Here is a 20070-nt window from a genome sequence, read left to right as displayed (position 1 = left end):
CAACCAATCTTTTCTTTCAGTGTACAAATCAATATTTTATGGAGTTAATAGAAATTCCAAATCTCTGGCCAAATCCAGAAGTACAATTTGATTCAGATAGATTTTTGCCAGAGAAAAACCGAAATCGTCACTCTTATTCATATATACCATTCAGTGCTGGACGACATAATTGCATCGGTAAACAATACTTTTATATATTTTTATATTCTTTTGTATAATTAGATTACGGAACATATTAAATTTTAGATCAACGATTTGCTATGTTTAGCAAAAAAGCATAGGAAATTAAAGCAAACCGTTAAACTAAATATATATTTAATGAATGTTGTAAAAGGTAAACACCGAAGAAATATGAACATTACATACTGAGTAATGAGAAGTAACTCGTTATTCGTAATAAAGTATAAGTTATAATTAGAGTTACTTTTTTTATATTTATACTAAATATAATAAATTTAAAAAATATATACAGTAATTATAAAAAGTAACTAAGATATAGTTACAATTTTATATCTACCACTAATTAATTTAATAGTTACTTTTATAATTACTGTATATATTTCTAAACTATATTATATCTAAATCTCTCTACTATATTATATCTAAATACATATGCGCTTCAATTTAACTGATTGTTCATTGAATATTTTTTTTTTGCTAAATGCAGTGCATATATTAGGTGTAGTAAAAAGAAATCCATTATTTTTCCATTCAATTTCATGTAAAAATAATGAATTTCTTTTTACTACACCTAATATTTATAATAATATATAAGAAATTTGAAAAGTATATACAGTAATTATAAAAGTAACTATTAAATTAGTTAGTTCTAGATATAAAAGTGTAACTAAGATATAGTAACTATTAAATTAGCTAATTCTAGATATAAAAGTGTAACTAAGATATAGTTACACTTTTATATCTAGTAACTAATTAATTTAATAGCTACTTTTATAATTACTGTATATACTTTTCAAATTTATTATATATTATTATAAATATATGCACTGCGTTTAGCAAAATAAAATATTCAATGAACAATCAATTGAAGCGAATATACGTTTAGATATATAGTAATTAAAATTACTATATATTTGTTAATGCTCAATAAAAACATTAATTTATCACTCACCAATCAGATGTGCAACAACGGAGTTATATCTTCAATGTCGCGATGATTCTGTAGAACATGAAATCCCAATTAAAACAGAGCAGAAAAAATCAATCAATATTTTTAAAATTTAAACAAAAAATTAAGAAATTAAAAAAAATATTTACTGAACAAGTTATCTTGAATAATTATATAATAACCATATAATTTTTTAAATATATAGTTTTTAATAAGAATCGAATTTTTAAATTCATCATTCAGTTAGACATTCCGGGAAAAAATATTTTCTATATAATTATATAAAATTATATATATAAAACTATATATAATTTTTATATTTGTATATAAATGGATATATAAATTGATATTTTATATATAATTACATATAATTCTGCATAATTAAATATAATTTTATATAATTTTATATATAATTATATATAAATATATATAATTATATATAATTATATATATAAAATATGTCCATTTATATACAATTATATAAATTATATAAAATTATATATATTTTTATATAATTTTATATAATATATAAAATAGTTTTTCCGGGATTTATAAAAATAATTATACATTTTCTCAAAAAGATCTTAAAAATACATATTTATAAAATTTCAAAATAATTTAAACGTTATTTTCTTTTCTTATTATCATTTTTAAATGATAATAAGAATACTAAAACAAAACGACTAAAAAATGAACAGAAGAAAAATATTGATTTCATATAAAAATATGATATTTACCGCAAGGTTGCTCCGCCGGTGCTCGATGTTCCAAACCTCCTCCTCCTCCTCTCAGAATTGAGTTGATCCTCTCGCACAGGACACTCGCAAATAATACATTATAATACATTATAATTGTGCACGGACTATAACTTGAGTCCGATAACTTGAGCGGCACTCCCGAAGTAAACGCGCGACGCGATGAACCGGCTGCGGTTCGTTCATTTTCAAGTAAATCGGCGACGAAGGTACGTTAGCTTCCACATGGATTTTTACACGATGAGAACGATTTTGCTCAGTATCTAAAAATTTATCTAGATGTATCATTTAGATAGAGCTGAAAATTTTATTTTAGATACTTGAAAAAATCATTCTTTTCGTATATATTTTCCGGGTATTGAGCCCTCTCATCAAGGTGAGAGGGAAAATATCGTTTGAAAAATGTAATATATAACTGTTATCTATATTATTGTGCAATTGTCGGTTGACTTTTAGAAATAAATATCAAGCACATATCAATTCGTCACTATTACGAAATAAATTCAGAGTAGATAAAAGAACTAAATTTCTAACCATACGAAATATCTGTTCCGTGATATATGATTGTTATCTCGATTCTTTTATGAATAATTAATGATGCGAGCTAATAATTGTATACTTTTAGTATTCAGTAAAGTACAATATTTCATATTATCTAGCATTTATCGCGATTATGTTTCAAAAAGAAATGTGAAGAGCGGCACGCGACACGGCTACTTACCTATACGAGCCTCGATAACGGAATGACTGCGCAGTAATTGGCATAAAGTGGCCCGATCGCTCACCTTTCGTGCCAAAACAATCTTAAAGGTCATGCACCGATCACCTAACTGTCGAAATATTAACTTCAATAGTAATGCGTATTACAAAATCAATAAAATAATCTATTTGTTACATTTTTAAGATTCTTCGAATAGGCTTTATTGCACGATCTTTGCTTTATTTCTTGGATTCGCATCGTACAACTCTTCTATATCTTAGATATTTAAAATTGTGTAAGCGATTAGTTTGTAATCATTTTTTGTATGATATCTGCGCAATGTACGCAGATATTTTTAAGAAAAGATTAACGCATTTTAGTTTTTCGTTACTTTCGAATCGTAATTCAGTAATTGAATAAATCTAAATTTATGCATCGCATTTCGATTCAAAAATAGAAAGTGATATGCAAAGCCATCGACTCATGATTATTATTAAAGAGAACATTATTAAGTATCAGTCTAAAAGTGACAATTTGTAATTTCTAAACTCATCATATATTATATTTCGACGCCCTGATGAAAATAAAAATCGTAGCGTAAATCGGATGTAATGGAAAAATAACAGAAGCGTGAACAAAACTTCTTGAGAAGAAGGCGAAAATTGGAACAATAAAATGTAAAAGAAACATTTACGCTTCTTTTACATTTTGATGTTTTAATTCTCGCTTCCTACAAGTTTCGTTTACGCTTCTGTTACTCTCCCATTACGTTCTGATTTTTATCAGGGCGCCTATTTCGAGCATGTGATAATATAATTATAATATACCTTCGACGAACGGCAGTCGCTTCGACATGTTCACGGATCGTAAATTATGACTATCAATTCGTAGATATGTATTTAATTTTCGTGGATTAATGCGACACGCGGAACGACCTATGCTACACGTCCATTTTGCTCCGAGGTCGCCGAGCGAATGCCGAAGTGATGACGTAGTCGCCGCGCGGCGAAAAGCGAGGGGGAGCGTGCCTCCCCCACTTCTCGCTGTTCGCCGCGCGCCGTTCGGACACTCAATTATTGCGCATAAAAAATATTCACGATTTATTCAATTATTCTTACCTTACATGATTTTGATAAACGGGTATTGTTGTACATTTCGTGCTTTGCTTTGTAGCATTTCTGACTCTAATTTAATCCTGTATTAAGTACTTGCACGATTTTTTTAAACGTAATTACAATGATAATTATTCGCGTATTTGAAATATTTTTGATATTTTAACGGTATATTATGTCTCAATTTTCATTATACTTTTAAATGATTTATATTTAAACAAAGATTGATAATATTCTATACATCCTTTATATAAAAATATTTTTTTAATATGTATTGCGAAACTATTTGCGCTCAATACAGCTTTGATTAAAAATATTAAATATCTTGTTAATCATTATTTAATTTTTTAGCTAAAAAATTAATTTATGCCACTAGTATTGCTGCAAATTATTCTGTGTTTCAAAAATTCTTTACGTATAATGCTAATCATGGCTATAATATAACTATTATAATTTATTTAAAATAAAAAATATTAAATAAGTTCCAGAAACTTATTTAAAATATTAAATAAATAATAAATTAGAAGTGTAGTGTTATTTAAAATAATAAATACTAAAATAATCTTTTATCTTACTCTTTTATCTTAGAATAAAGCGTGAATGATAGAATTTAGCAATTTTCAAATATTAAAAGAATAACATGGCAATCTTTTAATTAAAAATATTGTGTACAATCTGCGTGGATTTTATATAATATAAAGTTCCCGGAAAAAATATTTTATATATAATTACATACAATTATATTTAATTATGTATAAAATATATTCATATAATATTTTTTCCCGGATTATTATAAACTAATCATCACTTATTGTAACACAATTGAATTAAGATATTCATGAGCTGCGTGCTTAACGAATCTATAAAGAAATAAAGCAAAAACCGTGTAATAAAGTGGATCGGAAAACATTAAAAGTGTAAAGAATATATTATTTTACTTATTCGTAATATTCGTTAATATTTCGACAGTTAGACGGTTGGCATAACCTTGGGATCGGGGATGGCACGGGGTGGCACGGAGTGGCGCGTCACGTTTATGCGTAGTTACTGCGCAGTCATTCCATTACCGAGCTCGTACAGGTGGGTGCTGTGCCGTTCTTCATTTCTTTTTGAAATCGTGATAAATACATAACACGAATCGTCGCACTTTAGATTTCAAAAACTTACATAAAATATTCAATAAGAAAAAGTCGAAAAAAGTTTTTTTTAAAAGACATTTTTTAATTATTTCCGATTCATTTTAACCCTTATAGTACACACGTTAGTTTTTGGCATATACACGTTCGATCATTCGTTTTCTAGCTTAATTTTCATCACTTTTACAAGTACATATAAATTATTAAACAATTTTTACATATATTTTGACAGCTTTAAAAAGTATTTGCAGTTATATATTCATAACAAATTATCGATAAATTGTTGTAACTAAATATAGCTAACGAAATGAGAAAAATATATTATTTATTTATATATAAAAATAAATTATTTCGTATAAAAATGTAAAACTCTGAAACAAAAATGTTTAACTATATTTAATTACAATAATTTATCTACAATTTGCTATGACTATATAACTGCACAAATACTTTCTAAAGATGTCAAAATATATGTAAAAATTGTTTAATAATTTATATATACTTATAAAAGTGATGAAAATTAAGGAAGAATACGATAGACCGAACATGTATATTCGAATACAAGTATAATTGAACAATCGCTATGTCGTTCACATTCACTCTCTGATATGTAAGATAAAACTATAGAACAAGAAGATAGAAATATGGTAACAGTTAATTAACGCACGGCTTAGCGATGCAAAAACATCGCGACCGTTTTTTTGAAAATGTTAACGGACATAATTATCGTACGACGCATGTCATGACGTCACGGAGTCATAGTGCGCAGTTAGCTGGGCGACCCGACACTGCCCGGCACGCGCCGGTACGTTCTTCATGTGTTTTGCGTCGTTCCGTGCGTACTTCTTCTATTTAAAATGAGCTTCGTGTGAGGAATGAATGCTATAGGATTGTCGGGAACATAAAATCTGGCAAAATGATTGTCGTGGAGTAACGCGTGCGATATTCTTGTTAATTGCCGACCGTTTTGTTTAATAATTTATATATACTTGTAAAAGTGATGAAAATTAAGGAAGAATACGATAGACCGAACATGTAAATTCGAATACAAGTATAATTGAACAATCGCTATGTCGTTCACATTCACTCTCTGATATGTAAGATAAAACTATAGAACAAGAAGATAGAAATATGGTAACAGTTAATTAACGCACGGCTTAACGATGCAAAAACATCGCGATCGTTTTTTTGAAAATGTTAACGGACATAATTATCGTACGACGCATGTCATGACGTCACGGAGTCACAGTGCGCAGTTAGCTGGGCGACCCGGCACTACCCAGCACGCGCCGGTACGTTCTTCATGTGTTTTGCGTCGTTCCGTGCGTACTTCTTCTATTTAAAATGAGCTTCGTGTGAGGAATGAATGCTATAGGATTGTCGGGAACATAAAATCTGGCAAAATGATTGTCGTGAAGTAACGCGTGCGATATTCTTGTTAATTGCCGACCGTTGAATCGCTCGAAGCATCGGAGTTAGTGCCGGAGTTATGCGCGGTTTTACTGGTTCCTGTAGAATGTAGTATATTATTAGGAGTGTCGAAAGATTATCATGGAGCATAAATTAGTACGTGCAATCGCCAAATGATCCGTATTTCACGATATCAATCCTGCAAACTGTATGGCGTTACTCTGGTCAGGCTGTTAGTGCGTCGAAATTTCTAGAATTCTAGAATCGGAGTGAAGTTGTCGCAATCTTCCGAGAACAAGCCTTTAGTGCATCGGGAGTGTTGAATCTGCAAGTGAGTGAATGTTGTAGCATAAATTAATATAAATTTATATGTGCAATAGTCAAACGCAATTTGAATTTCGCTATTGCGTCGTGTCGGACTGTTGCAGTTGGCGCGTTCGAGCGTCATTTTTCGAATTTCGTAAAAACGGATCTCGAATTCGGACGAGTCGGGAATGCCGGGTTCAACAATGAGCGGTCGTCGCGAAGCATAAATCAGTGTGCATGTTAATATTTTTTCGGATATTTGCGATTTTCGGACAGTTATGTCGGACATTCGTGGTTCGTCGAAGGTTCGAGCATCGGTATGAAGTGATTTCGTCGCTTGCTTGATTTTAATCCTTGATTGACACACGTCTGGGTCATTCGTGTCCTGCCCATTTCTTTTTTTTTTAAATAATAAGAGCACCTGATCAATATACCGGTCTCTTTTCTATTCCTAAAAAAAGTTTAGCATCTAGAGAACAAGTTTTGTGCGCGTTATCGACCTCAATTCGTGCGTATCCTTTAACTGGCATAACTCCGAAGTTCACTTCTAACCACAAAAATGATTTAAGATGTGTGCAGAGTATACATTTTCTGTAACTAAAAAATTTGTATTTTTTTTTTTATTTTCAATTGTAACTAATTCTTGGTTGTATTATGAGAATATTTCGCGAATTATTAAAAAAAGAATTTAATCCTAAAACAACATGAACCTTTAATGAACGCGATTTTTGGTACTCTTGTTCTAAATTATAAATTATAAGTTTTTTTTAGATTGCCCAATTGCACCAACAATTACTTTGATTTTAAGTAAGGCTTATAACTCTCTCTGTCTCTATCTCTTTTTTCGCTTTAAAATGAGACAGAGAGAGTTTTAAGCTTAAAATCAAAGTAATTATTGGTGTAACCGAGTCTTAATGTAATAGCAATAATAAAATGCATTGTTTTAAAATATAAATGCAATATATCTTCAATTTATAATAGCCCTTCATGCATATTAAAAAAACATCATTTTCAGGTTACTCAATAACTAAACTTTTTGGATAGCCGACACTTGAACTATATAATTTAGTTATTGAGAATTAAAAATTTAGTTATTTGTATTAAAAGAAACTTATAATTTATTAAAAAAATGTTCTTTGTAATATATATTACAGACAATAGTAATATAAAATATTACTGACAACATCAAGAATATAAAAAATCGTGTTTATTAAGGGCTAATATATTGTTTTAGGGTTAAATTCTTTTTTTTAATAATTCGCGAAATATTCTTACAATACAATTGAAAATTAGTGGAAAATAAAGAAAAAGAAATTTTTTAGTTGCAAAAAATGTACATTCTGCACGTGATCCAGAGATGAACTTTATAGTTATGCCAATTAAAGAATATGCACGAATCGAGGCCGGTAACACATCATCAAACTTGTTCTCTAAATGCTAAACTTTTTTTTAGGAATAGAAAAAAGACTGATTTTTGATCAGATACTCTTAGTATTTGAAAAAAAAAAAAAGAAATGGACAGGACACGAATGACCCTGTGTATCAAGGATTGATTTTTAATAAAAATTTCAGCGATTTATTTTCATTGTTGTATTGTTGACTTCACTTTTTCAAAGGGCAGTAGTACGTGGAGACATTTTACAATTACAGAAAACATGTCTTTTCTCAGATTTTTTTCTGTTCTGACAATAATTTTTATCATATGCTTGTTTAAATTACCCACCAAAAATATCTGTTGTTATAACATAGTTCAAAATGAAGTTGCACGTAGAGGCGCCACTAAATGTGAGTTTCATAAATTTCATAAGTTTCATTCATTTCTATCTCACGTGAGAAACTGAAGTGTGTATACATAACCTCAAAAATCAAGATTTTTACGGTTATTTGTAAAAAGAGTTATTTGTAGAAAGAATAATTTTAATGAAATTAAAAATATAAAAATAATGTTCTCTATAGCCTAAAAGAAGATCAAAGATCTCAAATCTTACCAGCACAAAAAGAAGGACTATTTGGAGAACCCTCGAGAAAAGAAGCACATAGATTATAAATTTTATGCTTTTTAAGTATAAAAGCAGTGATAATAAAAAATAATAATGGCATCGATAACTAGATTAGTGAATTCCTTTGACGTGAATTCGAAGGAATTTGAATCGTTGGTGCACGATTTGGTTATTGATAACAACGATGTGCCATTTGATAGCCACGAGGTGTGAAATAAATTCATCTTTTTAAGACTCGATTGCACCAACATTACTTTGATTTTAAGTGAGACTTAAAATTCTTATTTTCCCTCTTTAAAGAGAGAGGGAGAGATTTAAGCCTTGCTTAAAGTCGTAGTAATGTTGGTGCTAAATTAGGCCTAAATTCTTTTTGGGTGTTTTTATTTGATAACATAAATTGGCACAACATTATTCTGTTTTTGTTTCTCATGAAATACAAAGATAGAACGTTTGTGTCGACTTATGTTATTAAAATATTCTTTATATTCTTTCTGTAAAACACTTTGCGTAATGCATCGCTTATACATTTCAGGTCAACGCTGTGCAAAATATTTTTGTAAAAAGTGTTAATTCTCGTATAAATCAAGTAGGATGTGACTTTCTACCTATCTTAAACAGAATTTTGCCTATATGTTCCAAAGATACTTTTGCAAAATATGGTTTGTTTTGGATAGTCAATGCTATTAAAGTACTAGAAAATGTACATAGCAGTACACAAGATTTAATACTGGCATGTAAAGTATTAGGAGTTTTAGTTGAGCACTGCAAGGAGATTCCAGATTTGCACAAGCAGATCTCTATGCAACACGTCAAACAGCTTATAAATATTCTTGGTGCATTGCAACCAGTAAAATGTGGAGCAATTTATTATTTGATGGCTGTTCTGCTTTATCATTATTCTGAAGTTTGTGAAAGATTTCAGGTAATAAAATGAACAATTTTATCTTATTAACTCAATATTTTATGTTGATTTAGTCAATGTTTTATATTAATTTTAATCATCATAAGAGATTACAAGCCAATAAGAAAACGTTCTAACAATGAGAAATTGTTTTAACATTTTCAGGAACTGATAAGGAAAATGATATTATTACAAATTGATTCTATGCAAGAAAATTTAGTTAATGCTAGTGCAAGATGTTATATTCTTTTGTCCAAAGCGACAGAGCGTTCATTTAAACCACCACCATCTAAATCCATTTATACTGCAACAACATATAATGAAGTGTTGCTTTGTAATAACTTGCATGTTATAATGGATGAATTATTCTCTGGTTTAATGGAGCTGGAAAGTGTAGATATCTGGGATCAATTAGAATTACCACCTATTTCTAATAAAGATGCAGTACAGTACTATAACGGGCAGAAACAAAGATTCACAAATCTATGCATTTATCTCTCCTCAATGTTGCAGTACTGATCTATTAATTTTGTATATATTAAATAATATTATTAACATCCGTTATTCACGATCTTGAAATATATATTTAATTTAAAATTGCAGTGGATACGAAGCAAGAAATTCTGTTCTGCCTCATGATATTCTAGGAGTTTTATGTCGAGGATTGGCGATAACTCCATTAAATTTAATGAATAAAACTTCATTCAAGGAACAAATGCTATACATTATTTTACCAAAATTGCATATTAATTTACTCACAGTTTTAGATGCATTTATAAATGGGTATATGTGTTTACATATTTTTATAAGATATATATATTTGATTCGACAATTATAGATCAAATAATTTGTAATGTAAATGTATGTTTTAGATTTGCTCAGGAGCTAGTACCGTATGGGGCAACCATATTACAGTTATTCCAACAAACATTGCAGTGGACAAGTGTCGTCTCAGCTAATCAAATGACACTTAGTGATAGTAAACCTTTTAAGAATGTCAGGATACACACGTACAAATGTCTTTGCTCATGGCTGATTAATATGAGTACATTGTCAGGAATAGAGATAATTGGAAATGATTTTATTACGGGCATATTGAAGGATGTAACACCAGAACGAGAGTGTATATTATTATCTGTAAGTTCAATTAAATGATGCTTTATATTATAAATTTAATAATTATATATAAAATTTTTTTATAAAGCTTATTCTGTACATTCTTATAGGTGCAACCAAAACATTTGTCTAAACGAGCGATAAAACGTTTTAAACGTAGTCAGTATGAAAATAGTGCGATATTGAATAACGGAGAAAGTTCTACTAAAAAAGTATGTCTAGATGCAGATTTATGTAGAGAGGCTCTTATCGTTTTGCAAAACATGTTTTACAGTGGTAGCGTTCTGCTGAAACAAACATTTTACAAGGTAATTTCATTAAGTGTGCAGTTGTAATAATGCATTTCTACAACTTTCCTGAATATTTCTTTTAGAACGTGCAGAATACCGTAATAACCTTATTGTACAATATTTATCTCGGTGCTGCTGAACAGAATTTTTATAAAGATCATAATGTATGCCGCTTGGAACTATTTAAAGTATTAAAAGCTTTACAAATGAATCCACATGTTGCATTAGCATTTCCCATACAATATTATCTAGAAATATCGCATATAGCCGCTTATGATATCGATTTAAGTATTGCTCAAGAAGCAAAACTCACATTAGCCGAGTTGGAAAAAATTATACATCCTACTGCACCTACGTTACAGTTACCTCGGCAACAGTAAGTTTTAAACCTTATTTAAGTTTATATTTTAAGTTTTATTATACGTAAAAAACTATAAGCTCTTTAGTTATATATTAAATAGATTACAAAAATATATATTAATTTCTAGGGAATCTGATGAACTTATTCCTGAAACTCAAGTAGAAGACGCTATTACTAGCAATAGAATAGAAGCTACTACTAACAATGAAATAGAAAAAGCTACAACTAGCAACAATGAGATAGAAATAGCTACTACTAGTACAACAGATAAAAGAAGGGCTGAAGAAGAGATTTCTCATGATGCAGATACATTACTATCTATACATAAACGACCCAGAATAATTGCGATTGAAATAATACAGAATGAAAATGTTACAGAATTAACAGAAGGGAATAATGGCATGGATATAAATAAATCTCAGGCAGATGATAATTCATGTCGATCAAATGTAATTCATATTGATCCAATTCAGACTGAATATGAATTAGAAGAACAAGACGAAACACAAAAGAAACAAAATCAGCTGCATATTGATACAATTTCAAATGCTACTACTGAAAATAGAGTGGAATGTGAATTAGATACGCAAATTACTACAAAAGAACAACATGAGCAATCTGAAAATTCGAAATCGTATATTGATAAAAGAAACAAAAAAGTAGAAGAAAGTTCTAAAATCAAAGAAAAAGTACAAAAAAAAGGCATCTCAAGATAATATGAATGAATGGGAAGAGATGGATGATGAAGTACTAAACTCTTTAAGTTTGTTTCACGATGAGGTAAAATCAAATAATTAGATGATTTTATTTCATATGTACTTTTACAATAAAAAGAAATGCATAAACATGTGTTATGAATAATTCAACCGCCAAATGGTATCTGCGGTATAAGTACCTTCGATATAGGAGGTACCTTCGGTAATAATCTATTATTTGTTTTTTGTTTCGTTGTATCTTCTTTTGGTTTTTCAGTATTTTGATTTGTCGATTTGTCTGCGGTATTGAAGCCAGACTTGGGAACAAACGTATTGAGTGTGTTAATAGGTTTTTGAATTATAGATATTGTTTCTTTAGCACCTTGTTGTATTAATTGAAGAGGTACTTTGTATAAACTGCATGTGGGTGATTGTAATCGTTCTGGTACAGCTGTCCACAATCCCATTTCGCAATATCTAGAGTTAATATATAATAAATAATTTAATAATATAACATACATTTTGAAAGTAATATTTAACATAATCTTTCACAATGTTACCTAAAATTATTCATGATTTTCGGGGCAGTTGTGATGCTGACAAAGGAATTTGTGTCATCTGAGAATCTTGGAATTATGTCTGGCACCCGACTGTCATTAGAGCGTACATTTGTAGTAAGTGTGCTAATCGTGCCACTTCTCGCGAAATTTGCTATCATATCCGTAAAAATGTCAGTTACGCGTTCGTCTGCTTCGTCAAGCTCTCTGCCATCGCTCACTTTTTCGCCAGTAATTGTGTTTCTATTAAAGATGAATCCTAGATCATCGCCGTGATTTAAATTACCTACAAACGAGATTATTAATTATATCAACATTATGTAAGGAGAACATAGCATAATACATTTTATCAATTATTATAAATTGTACCATCTAAGGATCTCTTGGCATCGACGATCGGCAATCCAGTGAGAAAATCTTTGCCATAATTTCTTTTTCCCTTGTGGTCAAAAGTATATAAAAACGTATTTGCTCTTTTAGACCAGTAGTCAACAGTCAAAAATGCGGGAGCATTATAGAGTGAATCACCCAAAGCTTCCGCAACTTTTCCAACGTTATTCGGTGTGTCATCACTTTGGAATATGTTAAGGTAACCGCGGAACGCTTGCGAGACGAACCGCGATTCATTTTGCATATTTGAAATAGTCCCTTGCAAATATGGTATGAAATCATTGATCAAATAATCCGGAATCGTGCTCAGTTTGTTTTGCACTTCGTCTTTGTATTGACCGAAAATTGCACCTCCTGTTTCATCTTTCATAACTCCTGTTAATAGTGGTATAGACGGAAAATTGCCGTGCCTAAAAGAATCTTCCGGTGATGCGGTCATGAAATTTGGAAGCGACCTTAAAGACGATAGTAAGTTTGATTTAAAAAGGACTTAGTTCAATAATTTGGTTTCGGTAAATTTGTTTTACCTCCCATCATTGGAACCTTCTATAACAGGACCAGGCCCAAGCAGATTGGCTAAGCCGGAGACGAAACCTCGGACAGTTGTACGGGTGTTCTCCAATTCGGAATCGGTGCTGATCAATTTTTCGACTGGTAATTCTCGCAGACAGTCCACCATTCTGCGAGTATCGTTTATTGGACAGCTATTTTTCTGAGCTATGTGTCTAGCGGTCTTAGAAGGATCCTTGTCGATAGCGAAGTGAGATAAAATGGTCCCGGACATCGCGATTAAACCATGGAAGTAATCTACAAAAATATAATTTAAAGATGTATTTGCTTGCAGCGCCATAGATTATATCCTTACTTTTGCAGAATTTTGATAAAGATAGCATCATAGCGGAACTGGCGCCGGTACCGTGACCGAAAGCTATGACTTTGTTTGGATCACCACCGAAGAAATGTATATAATTTTTTACCCAGTCGACGGCCAGTACCATATCGAACATACCGTTGTTTCCTGGCATTTCCTGTGTACCTGTACTTAAAAATCCTGAAACAGAGAGATTTAATTTTTCATTCTTGCTATACAAAATTAACATTCCTAAGAAGTTTTGTAGACAATACTTGTTTAGAAGATATCTTTATGTCTTTTAAATATCTTATAGACATTATGTCTCAAAATACATCTTTATAATATATTTATAATGTTTTTTAGATACGTATGTTGCCTCAATTATATCTTTTCTTCAGCATGTTTTAATTACCTAATGTTCCCAATCTATATTGAATAGATACGACAATCAATTTCTTCTTAATTAAATGTCTCATTTCGTATTGACACGCCGCACCTCTTCTAAAACCACCTCCATGAATCCATATCAGCACAGGATAACCGCTGCCGATATCTGGAAGCGACGGGGTGAAGACATTGAGAAAGAGGCAATCTTCGCTTCCGATAATTTTATCGGTTTCATTGTGATTGGGCTGAGGACAAGGAGGTCCCCATGTAGTGGCGTTGTATTCTCCTTCGAGGTACACAGGCGAAGCTCTCTAAAAAAATTATTTTCTTATTAAGAATGAAGATATTAATTTAATAATGATAGTTTCATTATTTCTCTCTTTCTCTCTCTCTCTCTCTCTCTCTTTCTCTCACACACAGAAAAGTCAAATATTGTTAGTATATTAATAGCGATAGTTATAAAATTATTTAATGTTAATTAAATAATTAATTTGTATTTCTGTAGGAGTATATAAAAGAGATATATATCTCTAAAAAAATAGTTATGTTTAATTGATATTACAACGAATAATTAGTTATGTACGTATGTTTGATTAATATGCTAAATTGTTATATGCAGAATTAATTAATATTTGTTAAATAATATCGTTTTCTGCAAAGCTTTTTTTTTTTTCTGCAACGCTTCCTTTTATTTTTTAGGCAGAATTGATAACGTATATCAAGTTCATTAAATTGAGCCTTTGTGACAGGATATACTGAGAGATAAAATAATGTTCCGTTCTACTCGATCGCGTTATCGATTAATAATATAGCGTAAAAAATATTACAAAAAAGAACACGATCTTTTGTGCCTACGTGAAAGACAGCTATTATTATTCGAGATCGGATGTTAAAGCGACATACATGTTTACTCCATAGGTCAATGAATTTAATTATTGCATATATTATGGTCATATATATGATGGTCTTCTGAAGCCATAGTTTACAATGGTTTAATTAAGTTCTTAACGTAATTAACGCATGCATTCGTCAGTATTACATATTAAAAAAATATTAATCCAATAAATCGTATTATTAAATCTTCAATCCACAATTTCTTCTAGATTCATATAAAATATTGAATCTATATAATATTAAATCATTTAAAATGTAAATCAATTGCGTTATTAATATTTTATTATACATATATTACATATTTTATTATACATATAATACATACAGATAAGAGTTGCAAAAAATGTCAAAAGATTTTTAATATATCATAGTAATATTTATAATAATGTATCGATTGTTATTGTTATTATTATACTTAATGTAGATATACCTGAAATCTAGCTCGACCGATTGATGGCTGTCCAAATCTGATTCCACGAAAAACATAGAATCCCTTATCAGGATCGCGGATGCCGGTAATATGTGCGTATCTATCGTTTTTATTCACAAAAACTACTGGATCATCCTTGGGAGGCTGCGCGGCCGGTGCACCGCCGACAATTCTCTTTCGTCTAATCACATTCGCATTTGTTAATAAGCAAAATAAAAGGATAATGAACGAAACAATGCGTCCATCCATTTCGAATACGTGCGTTGAAATAAAAGAATTATCATTAGCGCGTCTCTCATTGAGCATTAATGTGAACGAGTTGGTGGGGATGCACGTCGACATTCTTTATTGTATGGAATCTTCATTATTAAAAAATTATTTTTATTTAAATAATTATAATAAATTATAAACAATACAATAATTTAATTTTTATTAGAAAGAGAGTTTCAGCATAATTATTGATATAAAATTGCAAATTATTTTTTCAATAAAATTTTTGTTTAAATTACAATCCAGCAGACGAAAATGGATTAAAATGAAATTTTTTTCTATCCGAATGTATTTTAAATAGTATGTATTTTATAGTATGTATTTTAAATAGTAAATAGTGTTTTTGGATTTAATTGGATTCAATTAGATTCAATTGGATGCAACTGGATTGAAAAACTGCATTTCCTATTCAAAATTTTGAATTAAACAATATTCAACAATTGTGTTTGTGTACAGAAAAAGTTAATATTATTTATATAATATTATAATATATTATTTTTAGATTGAAAGGCATAGAGATATACTCCATGCAATTTCTATAAATGAATAAAAATGCAGTCAGAATTAAAAAGCATTCATTTTAACATTCGTGAATCAATATTCATATTTCTGTAAATCTGAATCCATTTCAATTCATTTCAGTCTATTTTTCTCATTTGTTGGGAATAAGACTTATATGTAGAGACAACAATAAGAACTATAAAAAATACCATGTATAATTACTATAATAAAATATATAATTGAATATAAAGTAATAATTAAATAAGTATAATTAAATCTGACATCAAATCTTCTCTGGTAAGAAAATTTCTTTTCAGAGATAACTTAAATAGTTAATTGCTGATAATTTATGTTGTTCGTCTTATTTATTAAAGCATCAAAATGCAAAAATGTGTGCAAAATATAATTAATCAGATATGTTACGGACAATAAGTTTGTATCAAACGCCATTTTGGCGGGCTGACTACGTGATCAATCGAAGCACTGTAACCTCCAATTAGTATTACGGTGAACTTCCGTCAACTTCCGTCTTTCCTCTCTTTGATGTTGGCTCCTTCGGTACTTGTATAGGACTTCGTTGGCGTGGATTATCCGCGTCGATCTACCACGCTCGAGATACATCTGTGAAAGAAATTCTCGATTACGTATTCTCTGTTTTATGTGCGTAAAATGTACTTGATATTTTCACGAATTGTGAAATGAGAATATACTCTTATCTCGAGCGGTATCGCGAGGTTAAGATGCGCCAACGAAATCCACAATGTGACGAGCATGATGTTGCCAGTGTCATCGTGGCTAGATGCATGATAATTAACGTGGTTTCTTTTCAGGTTTGAGCCATGGGTAGAGTAATTCGTGCGCAGCGTAAAGGTGCGGGATCCGTTTTCCGATCTCATACCAAGAGGAGAAAGGGAGCACCAAAGCTGCGATCTTTAGACTTCTCCGAAAGGCATGGATTCATCAAGGGTGTTGTGAAGGTTTGCAACTACTTTCTATTCTATTCGAGACACTATTCCATTTGGCACAATTGTAGAGTTCAGCTGGATTTATTCAAGTTTGTCTGAATTCTTTGATTTAGATTTTATATTCATGATGATATCCAACATGTTTACATCTGATTGATTAGATGACGTTAAATTAGAGGCTCTTTCTGAAGATTTTTTTGTGTTACAAAGGTATTTTTAATCAGTTTAATCGATTATTTAAGAGACATTTTTTTTTTGTTTAGGATATTATTCATGATCCTGGTCGTGGAGCACCATTAGCTGTGGTGCATTTCCGTGATCCTTACAAGTTCAAAACACGTAAAGAATTATTTATCGCACCTGAGGGAATGTACACTGGCCAATTTTTATATTGTGGAAAGAAAGGTATGTAACAATAATTTCTAAATGAATAATATTAAACAGGATAAAATTGATGCTTTATCTAAAGTAGGCCAGTCCAATTTGAACTCTGGAATCAAAACGCAAAGCCATCAACATAAAAAAAATTCAATGTAAGATTTTAGGAACTATAAACTGTTGATAAGCATCACTTAAATGTGTATCAACACATTTACACACTTTACAATCTCCGAAATCTTACATTGAATTTTTTTTGTATCAATAGCTTTGCATTTTGGCTCTGGAATTCAAATTGGACAGACCTGATCTAAAATAACTACTGTCATTTATAAGTATTTGATTTATTACATATTAATTTTTATTAATAAAAATATATAACGCTTTCAATTTTTTTCAGCCAATCTCCAGATTGGAAATGTGATGCCAGTCGGCATGATGCCAGAAGGTACGATTGTCTGTAACTTAGAGGAGAAGACTGGCGATAGAGGCCGATTGGCTAGAGCTTCTGGCAATTATGCCACAGTCATAACACACAATCCTGACACCAAGAAAACGAGAGTTAAATTGCCTTCTGGTGCAAAAAAAGTTATTCCTTCCAACAACAGAGCAATGGTTGGAATTGTCGCTGGAGGCGGACGTATAGATAAGCCTATACTCAAAGCTGGTAGAGCTTACCACAAGTACAAGGCGAAGAGGAATTGCTGGCCTAAGGTATATCCTTTGAGTTTCACATTGTTGCTATATAATGACACAGAATTAAATTTTTTTCAATGATGGTAATTAAGACATTTGAAACCTGAAGAAATTCATGTGGAATTTTTTTTTAACTGAATTAAGGCAAAGCTCTTTTATGTCGAGCTTATATGTTTTTTTTTGCCGTGTTCGAGACACTTCTAATTTTTGTAGGTTCGTGGTGTTGCCATGAATCCTGTGGAGCATCCTCATGGTGGTGGTAATCATCAACACATCGGTAAAGCATCCACTGTCAAGCGTGGCACCAGCGCTGGTCGTAAGATTGGTCTTATTGCTGCTCGTCGTACTGGTAGAATTAGAGGAGGCAAGACCGACACGAAGAAGGATGATTAGATTAAACGCTGATATTTGGGAACATGTATAATAAAGGAAAATATACAAACTTGCATTTGCTATATACTCAAACAAATTCTACGAATTCTAACGAAGTATTTTGGACAGCTGAAGATCGAAATTGAAGGGAGAGACAAAACTATTTTCTTGCATCTACATTTTATGGATGACATAATCTTGTTTAGAATTTAACTGAAAGATAAGATCTTGTTTGTATCTTTAAGGGCCTCAGTTGTTCTACCTTTTAGTAAATTTTACTTGTGAGGTAAATCTGGTAATCCACACGTGTGGGTAATCTTGCTACTTACCCAACATGTAAAATTTACCAAAAGATGAAACAACTGGCCCTAAGAATTACAAATCTTTTTGTCGAAATTTTTTATTATATAAGAATTGTTTTTATAATACTCAAACTGAATTTTATCATAGTGAGAGAAAGAATCTTTAGTTCTGCATAATCTTTGACATTTAACACTTCGACTACGCATACACATATATAATTACATATATGTGTATGTGTAGTCGAAGTGTTAATTTTAGTAAATGTTTAAAATTATATATAGTACAATAAACTGAATTTATCGAATTAACACTGACGGTGATATAAATAATTTAATTTTGAAAATACATACATATATCTATTGAGACTCGTGACTTGTATTGATATTAATATTCTTATTTGCATAAAAAAAATTCTAATCTCTGTTCATATTAAAAACAAATTTGCGAATTTCAAATTGAGAATATTCGATAACATGAATTTTGAATTACCAACCGTGCTTTCAATCAATTTACATTGTCGTATAATAATTAATAATATTCCTAATATAGATTTTCGAATTTTTGCGTGACGTTTTTTCCTTTTTTTATCTTCAGCGGTGAGAGGGGATTCTCTTCCCGAACACGCCGCGTTCCGTCGCCCCTGACATCCGGCGGAAATTGTGTCGTCACCATTTTGGCAGTTCGGTCTCTCGGCCATTTTCGTTGCGTCAACGTCGAGTGCGGCCAGGGGCCTCTCGCGCTTTCCTAGTAATCACGCCAGTTGCCTCTGGGATTCCTTCGTATCGTGTTGAACGAGAGACTTAACCGACTCGCGCCGTTTTTTTGATAAACTGATAAAGAATCGGGCCGAATCGCGAGGATATCGAATCTATCATCGCCTGGCGAGGCGTTATATATCCACGAGACGACAAAGAGACCGAGGGCGAGAAAGAGAGAGACAGAGATAGCGCGTTGGGACGCGTTGGAAATTTTTTCGATTCGAGTGTGTGTGTGAGAGAGAGAAAGAGAGAGCGAACGAGAGAGAGAGAGAGAGAGAGAGAGAGAGAGAGAGAGAGAGAGAGAGAGAAGAGAGACGTAAGACGTAAGGTACGTACGAAACGACGAATACTAATTAGTAACGTAAGTTAATAACGTAATTATACTAGTTAGTTAAATTTAAAATA

General features: G+C 31.2%; 3 protein-coding genes across 3 annotated transcripts; 2 read left to right on the top strand and 1 right to left on the bottom strand.

The window, feature by feature from the left end:
• Nucleotides 1-8641: 8641 nt before the first annotated feature.
• Nucleotides 8642-12055, top strand: LOC105624840. The gene is made up of 8 exons (XM_012206191.1): nucleotides 8642-8755; nucleotides 9081-9470; nucleotides 9615-9961; nucleotides 10053-10232; nucleotides 10322-10586; nucleotides 10676-10873; nucleotides 10939-11231; nucleotides 11344-12055. The coding sequence occupies exons 1-8, from the start codon at nucleotides 8642-8644 to the stop codon at nucleotides 11930-11932; spliced, it is 2376 nt and encodes a 791-aa protein (XP_012061581.1). The 3' UTR covers nucleotides 11933-12055.
• A 23-nt stretch (nucleotides 12056-12078) lies between these two features.
• On the bottom strand, nucleotides 12079-15671 carry LOC105624838 (carboxylesterase 1E-like). The gene is made up of 7 exons (XM_012206190.1): nucleotides 15423-15671; nucleotides 14124-14409; nucleotides 13724-13909; nucleotides 13386-13665; nucleotides 12838-13313; nucleotides 12472-12754; nucleotides 12079-12388 (listed from the first exon to the last, which is right to left on the bottom strand). The coding sequence occupies exons 1-7, from the start codon at nucleotides 15669-15671 to the stop codon at nucleotides 12079-12081; spliced, it is 2070 nt and encodes a 689-aa protein (XP_012061580.1).
• Nucleotides 15672-16717: 1046 nt separating this feature from the next.
• On the top strand, nucleotides 16718-18678 carry LOC105624837 (60S ribosomal protein L8). The gene is made up of 5 exons (XM_012206189.1): nucleotides 16718-16751; nucleotides 17024-17170; nucleotides 17422-17563; nucleotides 17937-18250; nucleotides 18446-18678. The coding sequence occupies exons 2-5, from the start codon at nucleotides 17033-17035 to the stop codon at nucleotides 18623-18625; spliced, it is 774 nt and encodes a 257-aa protein (XP_012061579.1). The 5' UTR covers nucleotides 16718-16751; nucleotides 17024-17032; the 3' UTR covers nucleotides 18626-18678.
• The last annotated feature ends 1392 nt before the right edge of the window (nucleotides 18679-20070 follow it).

This window comes from Atta cephalotes, assembly GCF_000143395.1.
Source record: "Atta cephalotes unplaced genomic scaffold scaffold00090, whole genome shotgun sequence".
Taxonomy (NCBI): Eukaryota; Metazoa; Arthropoda; class Insecta; order Hymenoptera; family Formicidae; genus Atta; species Atta cephalotes.
Note: the sequence above shows the minus strand (reverse complement) of the source record. Positions and strands in the feature narration are given on the sequence as shown.